Source organism: Mastigoproctus giganteus, chromosome 14 (assembly GCF_048544385.1).
Source record: "Mastigoproctus giganteus isolate SK-2022 chromosome 14, ASM4854438v1, whole genome shotgun sequence".
NCBI lineage: Eukaryota > Metazoa > Arthropoda > Arachnida > Uropygi > Thelyphonidae > Mastigoproctus > Mastigoproctus giganteus.
The window spans coordinates 12,540,410-12,560,608 of record NC_143588.1 but is presented as its reverse complement, the minus strand read 5'-3'; the positions used below and the strand labels follow the sequence as shown (position 1 = coordinate 12,560,608).

Here is a 20,199-nt window from a genome sequence, read left to right as displayed (position 1 = left end):
AAAAGATTGTTCTCTGAATAGCAGATGATGAATCAGTTCTTCAAATGCGATTATATTTAAGTTGAATATTTAACTCAAACATTTCTGATAACCCAGTTGGGGAACTTTCAATTTATACGTTCTGTTTGGAGCTAGCTGGCACTTTCAAATGCTGTAAGGAAACACACTATGGTCTTAGGAATTCATGATAGAACAGCTTGGTTTGGCAGCCAGCAATACCCCACATAGCACTGCAAACTAAGTCTGCAGTATACCAAATTTTCACAAAAACTGATATATTTGAAGTTGTAAGACCATAAGACATGATTTTGCTTAGTTAATAAAGAGGGATACAATGCATAGAGTAAGATGGGTACTATGTATCCTAATATTCCATCTGTCATAAGACCATTCCTACATGGAGATTACCTGTTGATTCCATGCCCTCCACTTATATTGGAGAATGCAGCAGCAGCAGAGAGTGCTGAAATTGAAGCTTCTGATGATGAAACTAAACTCTACATGCCTGGAAATATCCTGTGAAAACAGCTGATGGCAGCATGTTCACAGCATGACTTCAATGATCTGGCAAGAGATTTATATTTACCAAAGGAATCTGCAAAACTCCTTAGTTCTAAACTTAAGTCGAAAAACCTTGTAGCACATGGGACATTTTTTCTCATGGTACAGATACAAAAAACGAGAACTGGTCCTCTACTTTTCTGAGGACATTCCTATGGTTTTTTGCAGTAATATAAATGACTTAATGAACTATTTAGGAATTAGTTACAATCCTAAACAGTGGAGACTTTTTATTGACTCATCAAAAAGGAGTATCAAAGGTATGTTGTTACACAATGGAAACAAATATGGGTCAATTCCAGTAGCTCACTATGTATTTGAAAGAAATATACGAGAACTTCAAAAAGTTGCTGACAAATGTTAAGTATGAAGAATATGGTTGGTCTGTGCTGACTTTAGAGTGAGAGGCATATTATTCAGACAGCAATCTGGCTACACACAAATCCTTATTTAGTTTTCTTAATTAAAATTTGTGTGAGTGGGGTAGTCAGGCAGGAATCGGCACTGGGATGTCAAGGTCTGGCCAGCAAGGGGCAGCTTGTTGCCTGGATCAAAGAACATTAGCATTAGTAGAGGCATACGATGCAAGAAAGCAAGCTTATGCAGCATCAGCCAAAAAAAAAAAAAAACCCCTCCCATTTCATCCCTCCATTCGTTCCAAATGCGTGTCCAGCTCAGCCTTAAATTTATTTAGGCTATTAGTTTCCACAACAAAAGATGGAAGCCTGTTCCACCAATCAACTACCCTCTGGCTAAATGCAAATTTCTGCACATCTATTCTACAACTATCTTTCCTCAATTTGAAACTGAGCCCCCTCAGGTTCTTAGTCTGAGCAAGACGAAGAATCCCATCAGCATTCAGCTTGCTCAACCCATTCAAGGCCTTATATACCTCAATCAGATCATCTCGCAGGTGCCTACTGTCCAGGCACTGCAATTTGCAGAACTTCGCAGAACTTAAGCTTTTCTTGGTTAGAGCACCCCCCCCCCCTTTGTTCCCATCACCAATCTTGTTGCCCTTCTTTGTACTCCTTCTAGCAACTCTACATCCTTCCTAAATTGAGGCCTTCAGTCCTGTACACAGTACTCTAGGTGTGGCCTGACCATGCCTTGTATAATGGGATTCTCACCTCCATGTCCCTGCTAGCAAAATTCCTATATATCATTGATAAGACTCCACGACCTGACCTGGCAACCCATCTGCACTGCTCAGCGAACTTCATATTTGACTGCATAATTACCTCCATGTCTTTTTCACTTTCCACTTCCCTGAGTTTAGTACCACACAGTTGATACATTTCTCTTTAGTTATTGCTACCCATATGCAGTACTTTGCATTTGTCAATGTTAAACTCCAGTTGTCACTTCTCAGCCCATTTTCCCAACTTATCTAGATCCAATTGGAGTAGCATACTGTCATTACTGTCGTGAACAATCCTGCCAACCTTTGTATCATCTGAAAACTTGGACATTAAACCTGATATACCTTCATCAATATCATTGATAAATATACAAAACAACAATGGGCTCAACACTGAACCCTGGGGAACTCCACTAATAACATTAGTCCACGAAGAGCAGTGTCCATTGATTACCACTCTCTGTCTTCTCCCACTCAACCATCCCTTTATCCATAGCAGCAATTTGCCTCCAATGCCACACAGCTCCAATTTGTGCAGCAGTCTTCCATGTGCAACAGTATCAAAAGCTTTCCTGAAATCCAAGAATATGATATCAAAATTATTTTTGGCATTCAGTTCCTTTGTGACCACATCATAGTAACCAATCAAATTGCTCAGACAAGACCTCCCTTTGACAAACCCATGCTGTGTCTTAACTATTACTGCAGTCTTGTCTAGATGATCCTGCAATGCTTCTTTAACCAGTGATTCCATTATTTTCCCCAGAACACAAGTTAAACTAACAGGTCTGTAGTTACTTGTGTCACCTTTTGAACCTCCTTTGTGACTTGGTGATACATTTGCACACCTCCAGTCCATGGGGACCTCCCCTGAGTCCAAGGAAGCTTTCATAATTATTGCTAAGGTTTGCTTATTTCCTTTGCTGCCTCCTTTAATATAACTGGATAGATCCCGTCCATCCCAGGTGCCTTCTTTATGTTTAACTTCAACAATTTCTCCTCCACTTTGCTGTCAGTTATTACAAAATCACTTAGCTGCCTGTTAGCGTTTGATAAACTTCTGGCACTCCCCGCATTGAATAACTCCTCATGTGTGAATGTAGATGCAAAATACTCATTCAGTTTATCAGCTATCTGAGCATGATCATCAATAGTCACCCCATCTATGTTAAGTGGTCTGATCTGATTCATCCTTTTCCCTCTAGAGTTTATATAAGTAAAGAACTGATGGCTGTTTTTCTTTGCATCCTTTGCCAAAGAGATCTCATAATCTGCCTTCATCTGTCTAACCTCCTTTGTGACTCGATTACAGACTAGTTTATATCTGCCATAGTCTTCTGTGTCGCCAGAAACTTTATATGCATCCCATACATTCTTCTTCTCTGCTACTAGCCTCATTAATTCATCTGACATCCATTTAGGCCTAAACCTTGAACCGTATTTCTTAGTTGGAATGAAAAGCTTAGCAGCCTTCAAAACTAAGTCCCTGAAGGCTTCCCATTTAGAATTCACTTTGGTAACATCATCAGTTGATCCCACTGTACAGAATTTAAATACTGTCTGAGACCTCTGTAGTCACCTTTACGAAAGCAAAAGCCCTTCCCTTTAGCCTTGATGATAGTTACATCTTAAAATAATTCCCACATTACTGTGATCACTGTTGCCCAGTGGTTCCTTTATCTGCAGATTCTTAATGCATGAGGAATCACTACTGATAATCAGATCAAGAATATTGCTCCCTCTGGTTGCCTCTCGAACATGTTGCTGTAGAAAAGTCATTCAATAAATCCACAAAAGTCTTGCTAGTGTGCGAGTGACCAAACCACAAGTTCCAGTCAATATCTGGAAAGTTAAAATCTCCCATTACAAGACATTCTGATTTACTGGAACTCTATTTCTCTGCACAATTGCTCATTATACTCATCAGATTCATTAGGCCTATAACACACACCTAATCTCATTTTTCATTTCCCAGTGCTTATTTCACCAAACAGACTCAACACTGCATTATCCACCAGCATCAAGTGGATGGACTTCCTTAGATTTTATGTGTTTCTTAACTAACAGCATAACCCCTCCTCCCCCTCCTATCCTGTCTATCCTTCCTATACACATTGTCTCCCCAAATTCCAACTCTGCACTGCCTATATCTGTGTGACACCACGTCTCTGATATCCCAACAATATCTGCCTTTGATGTCTTGACTAGCAGCACTTCAAGCTCATCAAATTTATTAACTATACTCCTAGAATTGATGTACATACACCTGTTCCTGCTCCTAGCTACTCTAACACAGCCCATGTATTTACTTGTTCCACTATGACTCCCAGCAGTCCTGGAAATCTCCATTACCTTGCTTTCCAGTCTGCTGCCCATTCTAATAGAAGCAGTGCAAGAATCACTTTTGCCTCTGTTTGCAGCCACTATTAAACCTTTTAGTCTGTGTATCCCCCCACACTAGCAGTTTTCCGACCCACCTAACACTGCCTCGATAGCATCAGCAAATATTCTTGCACCCTTTCTATTTAAGTGCATCCCATCCCTGTAGAAGCAGTCTCTCCTGTCAACAATCACAGACCAGGCTGAAAAAAAATTCTATCCCTTGAGCCTTGCACAGTCTCTCCAGGGCCGAATTGATTGACAAGGCTCTCATCATGTACTCCCTCCTATTGTGTCTGGGAAGAATTTCAGACACTTTCACATTCAACCCTAACTCGCGACTTTTTTTCAACATTGACCTGTACTTGTTGAGTAAATCTGCAGATCTCTTACTCTTAATGTCATTAGTTCCAATGTGTACAACAATATCACCTTTTGTGCCCTGAAAAGATGATATCTGCTCTACAACATCACCAACTTTTGCCCCTGGCAGACATAGTTCATAAGCCACTGGTAGACCCCAAAACTGTCCTCCTTCCACCCTTGAACATCAAACTGGTTTTGATGAAACAGTTTGTGAAGGCTTTACCCGAGGAAGGTCCCTGCTTCAACTACCTCTGACAATTAGCTTTGCTAATTGTCAGAGGTAGTTGAAGAGATAGTTATCTTTGCTAATCTGCACTAAATTCCCATTGATCATCCAAGAGAAGCTAAAACAAGGTATTTTTTGCTAGACCTCAAAAATTCATAAACTGATGAGGGACCGAGATTTTGAGGGAACTATGAATAAAAGAGAAAAACAGGCATGGATTAGCTTCAGATCTGTTGTTGAGAAGCTTCAGGTCTGTTGTTGCCTTCTTAGGGAATGAAAGGATCTAGACTACAAGAATATACAGCCAGGCCTCATATAATATGAGTTTGATTAACACATTTTTCAGTTACCACGATTTGAAAAAATTATACCACTTTTTACTTTACGCGATGCAAATTTCCAGTTAACGTGATCTTTTTTATGTGATAGTTGAAAAAGATTCGAATCTTGTGCTAAGTGTCTGATAGCCAATAAACAAGCGTTTGCCTACTACCCGTCTTAGTGTGTTCCATCAACCATCGGAAGCAGACATTTTACTTGTTTGTCTCCTGCTAATAAAGTCATGTGCAGACACATTTAAAAATTCTAATTTTCTACCCCTGTTAATTATGGATAAAAGAAAGAGTGAAAAACAACATGATTGCATTATCTAACAACAATATTCAGAGCAAAGCTATTAACGTTTTTACTAAGCTCAAAGAAACAAAATATCAAGGGGAGACTGAAATGTTCGTTTCAGTCTCCTAACATCGAAAGAAGCACATTATTTCCCAGGGCCTAGAGAAGCTTGTTGTCAGCTATTGGAAATTGCATGATGAAAAAAAGAAAGCCAAAACTGTTCAAACGACTGTGTTCAAATATTTCCGTAGCAAATAGTTAGTTTCTTCATTATGTATTTTACACAATAAATATTTAAAAAATTTATTTAAAAGATATTTTTAAAATTCTTTATGGACATTCCTGAAGGTCATGGACCAATTATAATTTTTCCTATTGATTATTATATTCGATTAATAGATTTCTATTTTGCACGATGTGCTTGCGGGATGAATTAATCACGTTAATCGAGGCCAGCCTGTAGTTGAAAATATGTTGGCAAACTTCAAGAAGCTGGGCTGCAATACGAGTGTCAAGGTACATTTTTTACACTCCTATTTAGATCCACTACTTCATGGAAATTCTAGGAAGTATTAGTGAAGGACAGGGTGAGAGGTTTCACCAGGGCATTAAAGACATGGAGATAAGGTACCAGGGGAAGTGGAATGGCAACGTGATGGCTGACTATTGCTGGATGCTGAAGAGGGATTGTAAAGTAGAAGGATGTGCAAAAAAACCAAATAAAAGAAAATTTGACCCATCGTAGATCAGTTTTTTAAAATGAGAGGTAAGTGCTTAGTGTACTTTTTAATAGTGTCTTCAATGTGTATTTAAATATAAGTCTAGTAAAAGTAGTATTTTGTTATAATTTCGGTGCACAAATTCTGTCAAAATTAATAAAAATTGGTGAAAAATCAAATTTTCTGTCCTGATTTTTGAAGAAACTTGATGGAAACAAACAGAAGTCATTTTTGAAATCAGCACTAGAAAATGATTCAGAAGCTCACTTTTCTGAGAAAAAAATCAGTGAATTTTTTTCAAAATGCAGAGTAGTATAAGACATAAGTACACACTAGTCTTACAGTTGTTGTTGTTGTTATTATTTTGGTTTTTAGGAGCATTAGCAACTAAGGCCATATTGCTCCGGGATATGCGGTGGTCATTCTCTGACCTTTCCGCATCCTCCATATTTGGTGGTGACGGGCTTGAACCCCGGTCTAATCAAGAAGCGTGTGCTACGCACTGCTGCTCCTTCCCACCTGGCTACGGAGGCACCTAGTCTTACAGTAGCTAAGTGTTAGCAATTTCCTGAAAAATGTGGTAACACCACTTGGAAAAGGCTGAATCATGCATAGGTACAACATTTTTAAAGTATACATTATTAATTTTTAAATCAAGGCAGAAGACTGGAGTTATCATAACAATATGAATTTTGAAAACATTTTGAAGTGGACAGAAAGGAAAAACTTATACCAAATCTTTCATTTAACTGAGAAAATTTAATAGAAAGCAGTAGCTAATAGTAGTTAACTTTAAAGCAATAGTTAAAAGTGTCCAAAAACATAACAATATGAGTGAGTGCAGCACTCTGAATGGAGATAATACATGGTTGCAGAAGAACAATGTCATATATAGCAATGATCACAGAAAATCAGAACTTCTGAAATTGGTCAAATGACGTATAGAACACTAAAAAATTTTTAAGGCTCATGTTCTTTATAGATTTCACTATGCCAGATCTGAAAGTGACTGAGCTTGTCTGGGAAGAGATCAAATGCTGAACTGCCTTAAGAAACACTGTACTGTACTGATGTTGTGAAATTGCTGGAGGAGAAGCTGTTTGAATAATGCACACCACATAAACTGAAAAGGTGTTGAAATCATATAATCAAAAAGTTAAATATTGTGAAATAAGGAAGTTGAATGGATGAAGAAATTGACGGAATAATAAATAAATACAGGATAAGATGCACTGGTATTCAATTTTGATTGGGACTGGGAAAACAGTCCAGAAAATTTAAATGAATTAATGAATTGAATTGAACTGGTAATCTCAAAAAAAAAGCAAGCCTGGAAAAATATAAATTAACAGTCTCTCCTAAAAATTTTATTAAGGCATACATATCTCAAAACTGCCTCTATAAATCGGACATTTTTAAAGAGAAAATGTCTGATTTATGCTGTCAATTCATATTTTTCCATGCAACTTTGTTTTGTTCTGCCAAATGAACTTGGTTCTGACTCGAATTTAATTGCTTTAAATGAATACAGCAATTTTGTAAATTTTCATAACTGAAAACATTTATGAAGTAAACAAAAGTTCAAATTATATTAAGTTAACTAGGAAAACTAGAAATTATAACACTTCACTCCGAGTAAATATTTAAGTCTACAAGTACTTGTTACAATCACATCAAAATAACTCAATTCACTCAATAGTATTTCAAACTCACTTTGTTGTTCATTATGAAGTATGAAGTTTAGAAGAAGGCCATTAAGTTATGCCATACAGAAACTGTTAAGATACCACTTAGCAATTCAAGTGCCATAGTTTAGCAGTTGTCACCCAAACTCCATACATGATAATAAGTTCCAAAGTGAGTTTTTGAAAAGTTGACTACATTGTTGAGTTATCTGAATGTCATCATAACCCCAAATCAATAAACTTATATTTACAACCAAATAATTTATGCAGAGTGAAGGGTTTTAATTTTTATTTTTTCTAATGTAAAGTACTCATACATGCCTTTCACACAAGAAATAAAATTTAAGACTAACATGTAATCGGACAAGTTCAGGATCAGTTTCCAGAGTATCCATAGAAGGTGCTCCTTCCTTTACAACAACAATATCATGGCCTGAAGTGGAGCCAGCATAAGATCTTGGACGTGGAGCTTTAGGTGATGGACGAGGAGAAGGGGAGACATTACGCAAACTATGTGCTGGGCTTTTGGTAGGTAACTTGGGAGAATCTGGTAAATACAGCAAGCAGTATTCTAAAAAATGTTATCAAAGCTGCCAATCTAGACAAATGAAATTTAGTCAAATCTAGTATATAAAATTAGTAAATTCAAATCACTTACTATATAACACTCACCTAGAAGTACAACTAGGATATGGTGAATACGATTCTGGTTGAAAGTGATAATTTGTCATGGGCATTAAAAGAGGAAGAAAAGCCCTCATAGGACTGAATTTACAAGTCATTTTTTAAAAAAAATCATTACAATTGCCATTATCAAAATGAATTATTACGAAAGCAAAATGCTTTTTTATAATAATAATTTAATAATTATTATTCTAATTTCGTAATTTATTTATAAGGGTAAGTAAGCAAATTCTCTTTATGGGAATTCAATTTTCTCTTTACTGATGAGAGCAACGGGGAGGGGAAGTCACAATGGGAAACAAATTTTTAAATCAACTAGATGATTGTTATCTATATCAATATGTTCAGGAAAGTATATTGTGGATCTAATCATTAGTGTTTCAGAGATATTATCATAGGGTTGATAGTACAGGAACACCCCCAAAGCAGGGAATGATCATGGAGTGCTAAGGTGCATGAGGATGAGTGACATCTTGGTATTTAACGGTGGGGTATTCAATTTATGTTTTAAATATAATGGGAAGGGTTCAATTTCAGAAAAGGGAATTACGACAGTGCGAGAAGCTTCATTGCCTGTATCAGTTGGGAAGACAATGTGTAGTGAGCCAACGCAGGAGGATTATTGAATAAATTGAAAGCCATCATCATGGAAGCTACATGTACATTTTTGAAAGGGTGGGCAGAGTAGGGCAACCAGATTAATCAAGAACATTCTGCTGATGAGGCTATCTGGATGTGCAACTTTTTTGGGAGCTGATAAGTGGAACTTTCTTTATTGTTTAAAAATTATTGTTTTTTTAATAACTTTTGATTTAAAATTAGTAGTTTTAGTTATTATTCGTGATTCTCTGATTAAGTTGATGAATTTGTTTGTTACTTAGCCTTTGTACAGGCACTCCCCGGCTTACGTAATACTCGACTTATGGAAATTTGATTTTATGTAAGTTTTTGCTAGTCGGTGGTGCAAACTTAAAAAATATTGTGGAAACATATTTTGCATCCCGTAGGAATAAATAGAGGTATCATGAAAATATCATAATGTGAACCCAATAACATTGTTTTTTTTTTGGTAATTCGTTCCTAGACCTTGGAAGTTGAAATTTCCACTATTTATAACTAAGCTATGGAAACTGCACTACACTTTCATCATTATCATATGTTCCGCTATAAGAATCAATTTTGAATGCCTTTGTGATATTTTTCTAAAACACATTTCTGGAGGTCACTACCATAAAACAATAAAAACAATTTTCACTTTGTCTGGGCTTTTCTGTTAGTGTAATCTATTATAAATGGGTAGTAAACTCCATTTTATTGTATTTGTGATAATACTGATAACTGGAATTCTGTGGGTCTTTACGTTACAGTATTATGGTGAAATGAGTTCCCCTTCACTGAAATCTTCAATCATACAAAAAAACATAAATAAATTTTGAGAATCTTCTCTTCATTTCCACTTACTTATTACAGTGGTGAAGGGAAAAGGACCAACAGAAAGTGCAAGTGCTGGTAGTGCTAATCAAAATTGATTTAGAAATGAAGATGATTAATTAAGAAGTACAAAGCAGGTCAAAATTTGTCATCTATTGCACGGAATTAGGTATTTCAGTTGTGTTACATGACTGTTGCACTGACCTACAAATCTCACAGTAGGTACTCTAGTGCGGAGGCTACCTTTAAGAAGGAGTTTTATCTTTTCAACAGTAGCTTATGAATCTGAGACCAATGTTGAAGTTTTATGGGTGAGACCAACATTGAAACCAACGTTTACAGTTGGTGCATTAGCAACATAGGCTGCTAGGTGATAAGACAAAAAAGTAAAAGGCCATTGGTAGTAGGGAGTTCAAGGCTTGCACAAGACTGTACCACTCAGGTTAACAAAGTCATCAGCAAAGGCCACCATGTCCACAACATTCAACTTCTTGGCAAGACATTCATCCAGGATGATGTTCCATAAGAATGGTCTCACAATATAGCTATTGGGGGGGGGGAGCCCTTTAAAAACTGGTTTGGTATGGTATCTGGTATTTAATATGTATGGTGAAAACACAGTTAGTCAGATAACTATGCATGAACTTACAGAGGTTGGAAGAAACATTCATCCAGTGGAAATGCCTGAGGACACTTCCCTACTAGATGACCTCAAAGGCTCCCTCAAAAATTCATATTGCAACAGAGGTGATCTCTATATGGGATGTTTTCAGTATAGACAGGGCAGGGGGTTATGCTCTTGGTTAATAGCTTCATTTCGCCTCCCCTTAGAATCTAAGGCAGTTTACGTGGATGGCTAGTGTTACATTGAGTCACTTTGATGTGTCATAAGCATCGGGAAAACAAACACGAGAGAGTCTGTTATAGACCTAATGAACAAATATAAATAGAGTGGGCCAGTAAAGCAGAATGTCTTATAATGGGGGATTTTAATTTTCCAGATATTGACTGGAATTTGTGGGTTGGTCACTCACACAGTAGCAAGACTTTTGCGGATTTATTGAATGACTGTTTTAGAGAGGCAATAAGAGGAAGCAATATTCTCAATCTGATTACTGTCAGTGACTCTTCATGGATTAAAAATCTGCAGATAAAAGAATTATCTGCAGATTTTTAATTCTGCAGTGATCTCGCTGTACTGATGTGGAATTTACTTAAAGATGCAACTATATCAAGGGTAAAGGAACAGGCTTTTGCTTTCATAGAGGTGACTACAATAGTATCAGACAATTTTAAAATCTATTGAGGACCAATTAAAAGGATGCTGGCTCGGAAGCATAGATTTAATAGATTGCAAGCTGTTGAATAGGTTATATATTTAAGTCAAATAATACTGAACTTAAACTTAAATACTGAACTTAAATCGTCTCTTCTTTCTCTCGGCATACAAGTCTTTGTAGCATTGAATCCCATCTTGTAAAATTTGCCGTATTTTGACGTTACGTTCAACATTCAGATATTCATTCATAATCATCTCGCAGGCCATGTAAACTTCCTGAAAAACTTTCTCCAATTCTTCTGTTGAAAATTCTTTTGGTGCCACTTCAGTGTTATCCACTTCAGAATTGTTTTCCTCTCCTTCCTATGCAGATGACCGTTCGTTAATTTCAAGGAGAGTTGCATCATCTAAGTCATTTGCATGTAAGTCAATGCAGTTATGTACATTGACAGTGTCCAAAATTTTGAATCCCAAGTCTTTTCACAATGTCTTAGGGAATTGCCTGAACTTGTGATTCAAAACTAGTGAAATCATTTGCCAAATGGGACAAAATATGCTGCCAAACAGAACGCATGTTGTTGGCAGTGATTTCTAGCCAAGATGCAAATATATTTTTGATTGTATTTAAAGAGGTAAAAAATAAATTGTGAAATGAAAAGTTTGAAAAGCTATCATGTCATCTCGTCAGGATGGAATTAACACGTTGATTGCCAAGCTAGCTTAAGAAAAAAAAATTCCCAAAAAATATTTAGTAAATAATTTGATTAATAATTCTAAAATAAATATTGAAATGTCAGTGTCATGCAGTTTTTTCGCTTAAAATATCAAAAAAGAGTCTTTTTTGTGTCGCATATATGTGGCCGACATGTCCCAGTAGTTTACTTTATTTCTTGAGATGCCGTGTCGGCCACATACGTGTGATGCTATTATGGCATACATATGAAAGTCGTCTGTAATTAGTTTATTGCGAGTGCTGAAATAAAGCTAATCGCAATAAAAGAAACTCTCAAACGTCACAATAAGTTTTTCAGTACAGTTAGAGATTTTTTGAAAATAAGTTCGTTGGCACACTGTATTACCCCATTATTGCTGTGTTGTGTTTCTCTGCAAGTTTGTACAAGTGTGTTGTAAAAAAAAATCTAAAAAGCAATGGCTAAAAGAAAATTACTAAAAGAAGAGGAACTGAGAGAAATTGCTGAAAATCTTAGTAGTAGTTCTGAAGATGAAAAATATTTCCGACTCTGATGATTCGGTAAAAGATCCTGACTCGGATATTTCTTCAAATGAAGGAGGGATACTGGAATACTGGAAAATATTGAAGAAGTGCTTCAAGACCGGATGGAAGAAGAAAACACGGATGAGCAATTTGAAAAGACCGAAGAACCTGAGATTGAAGCAACTGAAACAAGTGAAGCTATTGAATGGACAGAATACGAAGGACGCCAAAAAAGATTTGATTTTACAGGTAAATTAGAACTGCAAATAGATGTATCAAGAAACATTACTCATCTTGAGGTGTTTTCATTATTTATTGATGAAGAAGTAATAAATCTTATTGTAACGGAAACAAACAGATATGCCGAACAGAAAATTCAGAGTACCCGAGCTTCGTGGCAGAGTTGTCTAAAAAAGTGGGTTTCAACAACTGCTGATGAGATGAGAAAGTTTTTTGGGAGAAAGTTTTATGTGGATAGGACTAGTAAGATTGGGCAGTATTGCATCTTACTGGTCAACCAAACCTATCTATAAAAATAATTTAGTAACAAAAATTATGTTTGTAACAGATTTGAATTGTTGTTGTTGTGCCTCATTCACTTTTCAGACAATGAAACCCCTATTCCAGGGGAGAGGCTCAGTAAGATACAACAACTGATAGATATTTTGCAGCTGAAATATCAGAAAATATTTTTCCCTGGCGAAGATTTCGTCATTGACGAAACTCTTATTCCTTGGAGAGGCAGGCTGATATTCCGACAGTATATTCCAAATAAAGAGCACAGGTATGGAATCAAGCTGTTCAAATTATGTTCCACTGAAGGATATACCTGGTTGAGCAAGATCTATTCAGGTAAATCTGAAAATTATATAAAATCCATAGGTTTAGCTGCAAAGGTCTGTGAAGAGCTATCGCAAGGACTTCTATATGAAGGTCGCACCTTGTACGTAGACAATTTTTAAACCAGCTACCATCTGGCATTATTGTTTCTTCATAAAAAAAAACTCACATTGTTGGTACATTACGAGCGAATAAAAAATTTATGCCCAAAGAAGTCATGTATTCAAAGCTAAATAAAGGGGAGATGATCGCCAAGGAAAAAAAAAATGGAATTATTGTTCTAAAGTGGAAAGATGCTTGAGATGTGAGACTACTAACAACAAAGCATGCCCCCAGAAATGGTTGATGGACCCTCCACCAGTAAAGAAAGACAGAAAGAAGCAAAAAAAAAAACAAAAAAAAACACCACTTTCTATTCTAGCTTATAATAAAGGAAAGGCAGGCATTGATCTGTCGGATCAAATGGGTTCGTATGCCACAATGCTAAGAAAGGATATAAAGTGGTACCGGAAATTAGCGATAGAATATATACTCGGAATATCAGTTGTCAATGCTTACGTGGTATACAAGAGTGCCACACGAAAACAAATAAAAACAAGAAGCTTTCGGGAAGAGGTAGTTACGGATTTGCTAAATATAGAACGGAAAGAGAAACGTGAAAAGCCAAAATGTGGTAAAACTCATATACTAATGACAAAAATCAATGCAAACAACAAGAAAGTTAGATGGATGTGCGTTTTTTGTTACGCAAAATTGAAAGAGTCAGAAGGAAGATCAGTTGTAAGCAGAAAGAGGAAAAGAGTTTCGATGAATTGTATTCACCCCAGACTGTATTCATTAGCCTATCATGTATTTGGAGTGTTTTGGACAACGCCATAAATCTTCAAAATTTTGTAATTATAAAATTTGTAATAATAAAGAATTTTTAAATAATGACCAGTTACTCACTTATTTTTTCTCATAACGCCATGCAAATTTCATCACATATATCACTGGAGGCCATACTTTTAAAAACGCAAATTTCCAACAATCATCAGCGCTATACAGCCAACGCAGCTCCCACTGAAACAGTGGGTGTCGACAATATATGTCTGATGCGGCACCTGAAAAACGTAATGGTGTCGGACATATACGGCCAACGTGTTAAGAATACTGAACACTGTTGAACGTTGTCGCTGACTGCCTTAGGGGAGCTATTGGCACATGAGCATGTGGGACAATAGAGTTGGGGCCACAGCATATATGTATGCATACCTAGGCTATGACAATGCAGCATATATGCAAAGTACATGTCTAGGCTATTGAATGAGTTTTAATATGTACAGTTAATTTGACTTAAACTTAATTGAAAACTGTGTTATAGTGAAACCTGTGCTAAGTGAGGTATTGCTATATACAAATGTATCCAAATCACAAATCAAAACTTAAGGGTGACATGAGTAATTACAGACCTGTTAGCTTAACTTCTGTTCCAGAGAAAGTAATACAGACACTAGTTAAAAAAGCAATCCATCAGAGAGGACTGGAATTATACTTCAGACACAGCATGGGTTTGTTAAGGGGAAATCTTGTCTGACCAATTTGATTGGATACTATGATGCACTCGCAAATGAACTGGATACAAAAAATAATTCTGATATCATATATTTGGATTTAACAAATGCTTTTGATACTGTTGCACATAAAAGACTACTACTGTACAAATAAGAGCAGTGCGGCATTAAGGGCAAGTTAGTGCTTTGGAAAAAAGGATGGTTGAGCGGAGAAGACAGAGTGGTTATCAATGGACACTGCTCTTTGTGGACTAATGTTATTAGTGGAGCAAACCAGGGTTTGGTATCAGGCTGATTGTTGTTTTCTACAATTTATTAATCATATTGATGAAGGCATATCTGGCTTATTGTTCAAGTTTGCAGATGATACAAAGGTTGGAAAGGTGGTTAATGACAGTAATGATGGTATGCTAATGCAACAGGATCTAAAAACATTAAGCAGATTCACTGAGAAATGACAATCGAAGTTTAACCTTAGCAAATGCAAATTACTGTGTATGGGTAGCAGTAACCCCAATTAACATATCGACTGTGTGATACTGCATTCAGACTGAAAATGAAAAAGACCTGGATCTTTTTCATTTTCAGTCAGATATGAAGTTCTCTGAGCTATGCAGATAGCATACAGGTCCTGCATACGGTCTGGTGGCTTGATTTTAGGAAGGATATAGAACTGCTGGAATGGATAACAGAGAACGGCATTGAGATTGGTGAGAGGAACAAAGGGGTGCTCTTACCACGAAAGGCTTCAATTTTACAAATTGCAGTGTCTGGATACTAGGCACCCATGAGGTGATCTGAATGAAGTGTTTAAGGCTTCGAATGGATTGAGCAAGCTGAGTGCTGATGGGATTCTTACTCTTGCTCAGATTATGCATATGAGGGAACATAAATTAAAATGGAGGAAGGATGGTTGCAAAATAGATGTGCAGAAGTTTTGCTTCAATCAGCAGGTGATTGATTGTTGGAACAAACGTTCATCTGTCATTGTGGAAGTGGACAGCTTAAATAAATTCAAGGAAGAACTAGATAAAATAGTGGAGGGCATGGATACATGAAATGCAAAGGTGTTTTTTTTTTTTTTTTTTTGTTGCAGATGATATACAAGCTTGCTTTTTTGCATTATTTACTAATACTAAATTATGTATAAATAGATGTAAAAGATAAATTACTTTAAAATAAAGAAGTGCAAATTCTTTATGATCTTTTAAAAAAATTTTAAAAAATTCTGATTTGATTTTGATAAGAACAAATAATAAAAGCTGTTAGTACAGAGTTTTCATTTTTATGAAACTCAACCTACAGCCCATAACTAACAAAAAACTCACCTCTCTCAGGGACCCGTAGATTTTCAATAAACTCACTCTGGCAATGGTGAAAAGTATACATATACACTCACTTTCAAAAACACAAAAATAAAATAATATAAAAATTTACACATATAATAATGTAAATTTTTTGAGTGTTATTAAGTATGTTTTTAAATGCTTTTGTTTAAAAAAACAGTGTAAAAATGTATTAAATAATTCTTACCTCCAATTGGACGATTTACAGTGTAAGAAACATAAGGTATATCAGAATCAGAACTAATTGAAGGCCTAGGAGAAGAACTCCTTTTAACAGGATGTGTTGCTTCTGTTTTACTTATATTATTACGTGCTGACCCATGTAAATTTCCACTTGAATGGCTGCTCTGTTCTGATCCCATTGCATATGAAAATCAAACCTGCAAATAAAAAGAAAGGTGACAGTTTTTAAAATCAATGTAGTTTGAGAGTTAATCTAAATGTATCTATGCAGTGTCATAGAAAGCTTCTGAAGCACAAGGGTCTGAACTATTTTGGATAAACATTTCTGGATAGTGGATATCTTAACTCCTACCTGGCACACCAACTGGTAGCAACCTTTTCTTTTCTTTCTTTCTTTCTTTCTTTTTAAATATGGTAGGAAAAAAGTAATGTTATAAATCAAATAAATTTAGAAAATGTTTCATTTAACACAAAAAAAAAAATCCCATGTATCATACTGTGACATAAATAAATACAATGAATATATTGGATTATATACAAAGAAATATTCATCGTAATCTATGGATGGAAAATTAGTAACATGTGTTTATTTGGAACTGATTTTAGGAAATTGTTTAACACAATACATCAAAACAGATAATCTCATGATGTAAATACAATGAAATATCTATATTAGATAATTCAATACTTGCACAAAAAATAAACTAATAACACATTCATTAACTGCAAAAATATATAATGTTAACAATTAATGGTGCAGCAAAAAACTTGGGGCTTCCTTGCACTATATGGCTAATAACTAAGACTATGAAAACAAGATTATTTTATTTACATTAAATATGATTATTTCATTTATTTACGGTACAGTACAGCATTGCTTCATCTGAACAGCAGTAGTACAGCATAATCCAACAAAGTGTAAGGTATTACACCTGGTAAACAGTAATCCCAAAATAACTTATTCACTTGGTGGAGTTCAACTAAACCCAGTACTGGGGGAAAGGGACTTGGGCGTTACGATACGGTCAGACATGAAATTCTCTGAGCATTGTAAACAGGTTGCAAGGAAGGCCCATGGTGTCCTATCGATGATCTATTGAACTTTTGCAAGTAGAGATAGGGACGTGATAATCTCATTATATAAGGCTTATGTTAGACCACACTTGGAATACTGTGTTCAAGTATGGAGACTGCACCTAAAGAAAGACATCACGCTTCTTGAAAGGGTGCAAAGGCGGGTAACTCGCCTGGTGAGATCGGCAAAAGGGCGTCCTTATGAAGAAAGACTTCGAATATGTGGGTTGCAGAGTTTGGAAACTAGACACCTTAGAGGAGATTTGATTGAGGTGTTTAAGGCTCTGAGAGGCATCAGTAAAATGAATGAGGACGAAATTTTCAAGATTATAAATGATGCTAGAACTAGGGGACATAAATTCAAGTTACGGGGGGGAAATGTTTAGATTAGACTGCAGGAAGTTTTATTTTAGCCAGCGAGTTATAAATTACTGGAATAAGTTGCCTTCATGGGTGGTAGAGGCCGACAGTTTGGGGAAATTCAAAGGTCATCTGGATAGTACTTTCGGGTAAGGGACGCGCATAGGATGATAGGTTTAATTATTTTTTTTATTAATTATTATTATTTAGTTATTTATTTTATTTATTATTATTATTATTATTTTTTTATCATTGTTTTGTTTGGATTTTTTTTTTTTTTTTTTTTTTGGCTGGTGCAGCATAAGCCATAGGCTTTCTTGCACCATGCGGCTGTTACTAATACTAATACTAATAATTAGCAATATCTGATACTGCAGGCAGCAAAGGAGAAAACACACAAAAAAAAAAAATAAATAAAACAATAAATCTATTTCAGGCTGTCGAGAAAGTAGCTCACTCACCCATTATTTATTATGACTGTAAATTGTATCTGTTCTCTGGTTACTTTTGGCTGTTTCCTGAATGCACTATGATAACATCCAGTATGGTATATAAAGGGCAAACCTGTGTTTCAGGAAAACCTTGCTATTCTACCCCAAGACTGACTAAATTAATCAGTGTGCAAAAGTCCATAAACATGTATGGACATAAACATTTTGTGTCATTGATGAGATCTAAACCTGGGCCTTTTCCACAGTGTGGATTGCTTACTTCCTTTACATAACTCATTATTTCAATCACTTTGGCTGTAGTTTTTTTTTTTTTTTTTTTTTTATGAAAACCCCAAACACAAAGGTATCAAAACCTATAGTACTTAGTACCGTGCATGGGTTGAAGGAAAAGTATGGGGGGGGGATGCCGGAAACTTTGCTCTAGAGACTAAACACTTCAAGCCTCCAATAAGCAAAGTGGTGGTATTTCACCGGTCGATGAAAGTCATCTACCACCTAGATTTTATAGGTAGAACAAATCCACGAAAATCAGAAGAATCACAAGCAGATTCATGGCTATATTTATTATTGGCCCATTCATTTTTCAAGAAGACAGCCACTCCCTGACTTATCGTTCCATGGAACTCTATGTAAGTTGAATTTTAAGTAAGTTGGGATTTCCCTAAAGGCTTATGCAGTACTCGCAACTATGCGCACTGAATTTGATTGAAGTGAAAATGAAATGTTCAATGAATATCTAAATAGAATTATTTATTCAATTTTTTTCCTCATGCATAGGGAAAATTTCAAAAGTGTGCAATTACAAAAACTTTACTTTAACGCTGTGGAAACCAGCACGATGCTTGAACCTATTAAACCACCCATTGCTTGCCACGAACTTGGCTTGGGGTTTGCCGTACTTATCCTTAATATCTTCATGAAAAGCTCTTGCTTTTGCTTCAATGGCCATTAGACTCAGGGGCACTTGCTTCTGAATCTGATTTTCCATCCATATTATTATTTGTAAAATAATAAGAGAAGTTTACCTCAATATAGTATGTAGAACCGACTATACAATGCGTTCTACGTATTATATTGAGGTAAATTGCGATCACTGTTGATCTTAAATGCATCGATTCTTTAACATGTTCTTTTATATGTGCACTGTCCTTTAAAATAATATTCACTGTAGAAGCAGCAAGACCTAATTCCCGTGCAAATAGATGACAAATTTTGTCCTGCTTCTTACTTCTTAATCATTTTCATCTTCATTTTTAAATCAATTATGTTTCATTTCCTAGCACTGCCACCACTTTTATTTTCCATTGGTCACTTTCCCTTCATCATCCCCAGGGGCTCACATCTGGTGAGTATGGGCTTGGCACACTCAGGGTCCTGAGCTGGATATCATCATTCTTCGCTCTCTCAGGGTAACTCGGAAATTTTTTTTGGCTGGTGCAGCATAAGCCTCAGGCTTCCTTGCACCATATGGCTAATAATAAGTAAATAGTAATGAGGAGAAGATTCTGAAAATTATGTTTTTTATACGATTGAAGATTTCAGTGAAGGGGAAACACATTTCACCACAATAACGTAAAAACCCACACAATTCCTGCTATCGGTATTAGCACAAATGCAATAAGATCGAGTTTGCAATAAAGATTGCGTTTATAATAAAGATTGCACTAACAGAAAAGCCCAATAAAAAAAATTGTTTTTATTGTATTATAGTCATGACATCCAGAAATGTGCTTTAGAAAAATATCACAAAGGCATTTAAAATTGATTCTTATAACAGAACATATGATAATGATGAAAGTGTAGTGCCTTCTCCAGCTGGACCACGTAGTCCTTCCTCCTCCCTTGTGTGTTTTGTTTATGCATCCTTTAGTCAAAAGTGATTTGTGTGTTCTGCTTATTTGGCATAAATTTATATAAAACTAATACGATTCCCATTATAAAAATGACATTGTAGAGAGTTAAACAGCTTAGTCATATAACGAATTATAAACGATACAACGATTCCCATTATAAAAATGACATTGTAGAGAGTTAAACAGCTTAGTCATATAACGAAAATTTCAACTTCTGAGGTGTTCGAATGAAT

The 20,199-nt window shown here is 35.9% G+C and overlaps 1 protein-coding gene across 3 annotated transcripts in view; it reads right to left on the bottom strand.

Moving 5' to 3' along the window:
* Positions 1–20,199, bottom strand: part of BORCS5 (BLOC-1 related complex subunit 5) — a 166,494-nt gene that overhangs the window by 46,136 nt on the left and 100,159 nt on the right. For all 3 annotated transcript variants that reach the window (XM_090388943.1, XM_090388944.1, XM_090388942.1), the window contains exons 2-3: positions 16,232–16,424; positions 8,049–8,242 (exon numbers count right to left, since the gene is read on the bottom strand). In XM_090388943.1, coding sequence (XP_090245069.1) covers positions 8,049–8,242; positions 16,232–16,406 — 369 coding nt within the window. In that variant the 5' untranslated portion in view covers positions 16,407–16,424. The remainder of the gene's footprint in view (positions 1–8,048; positions 8,243–16,231; positions 16,425–20,199) is intronic.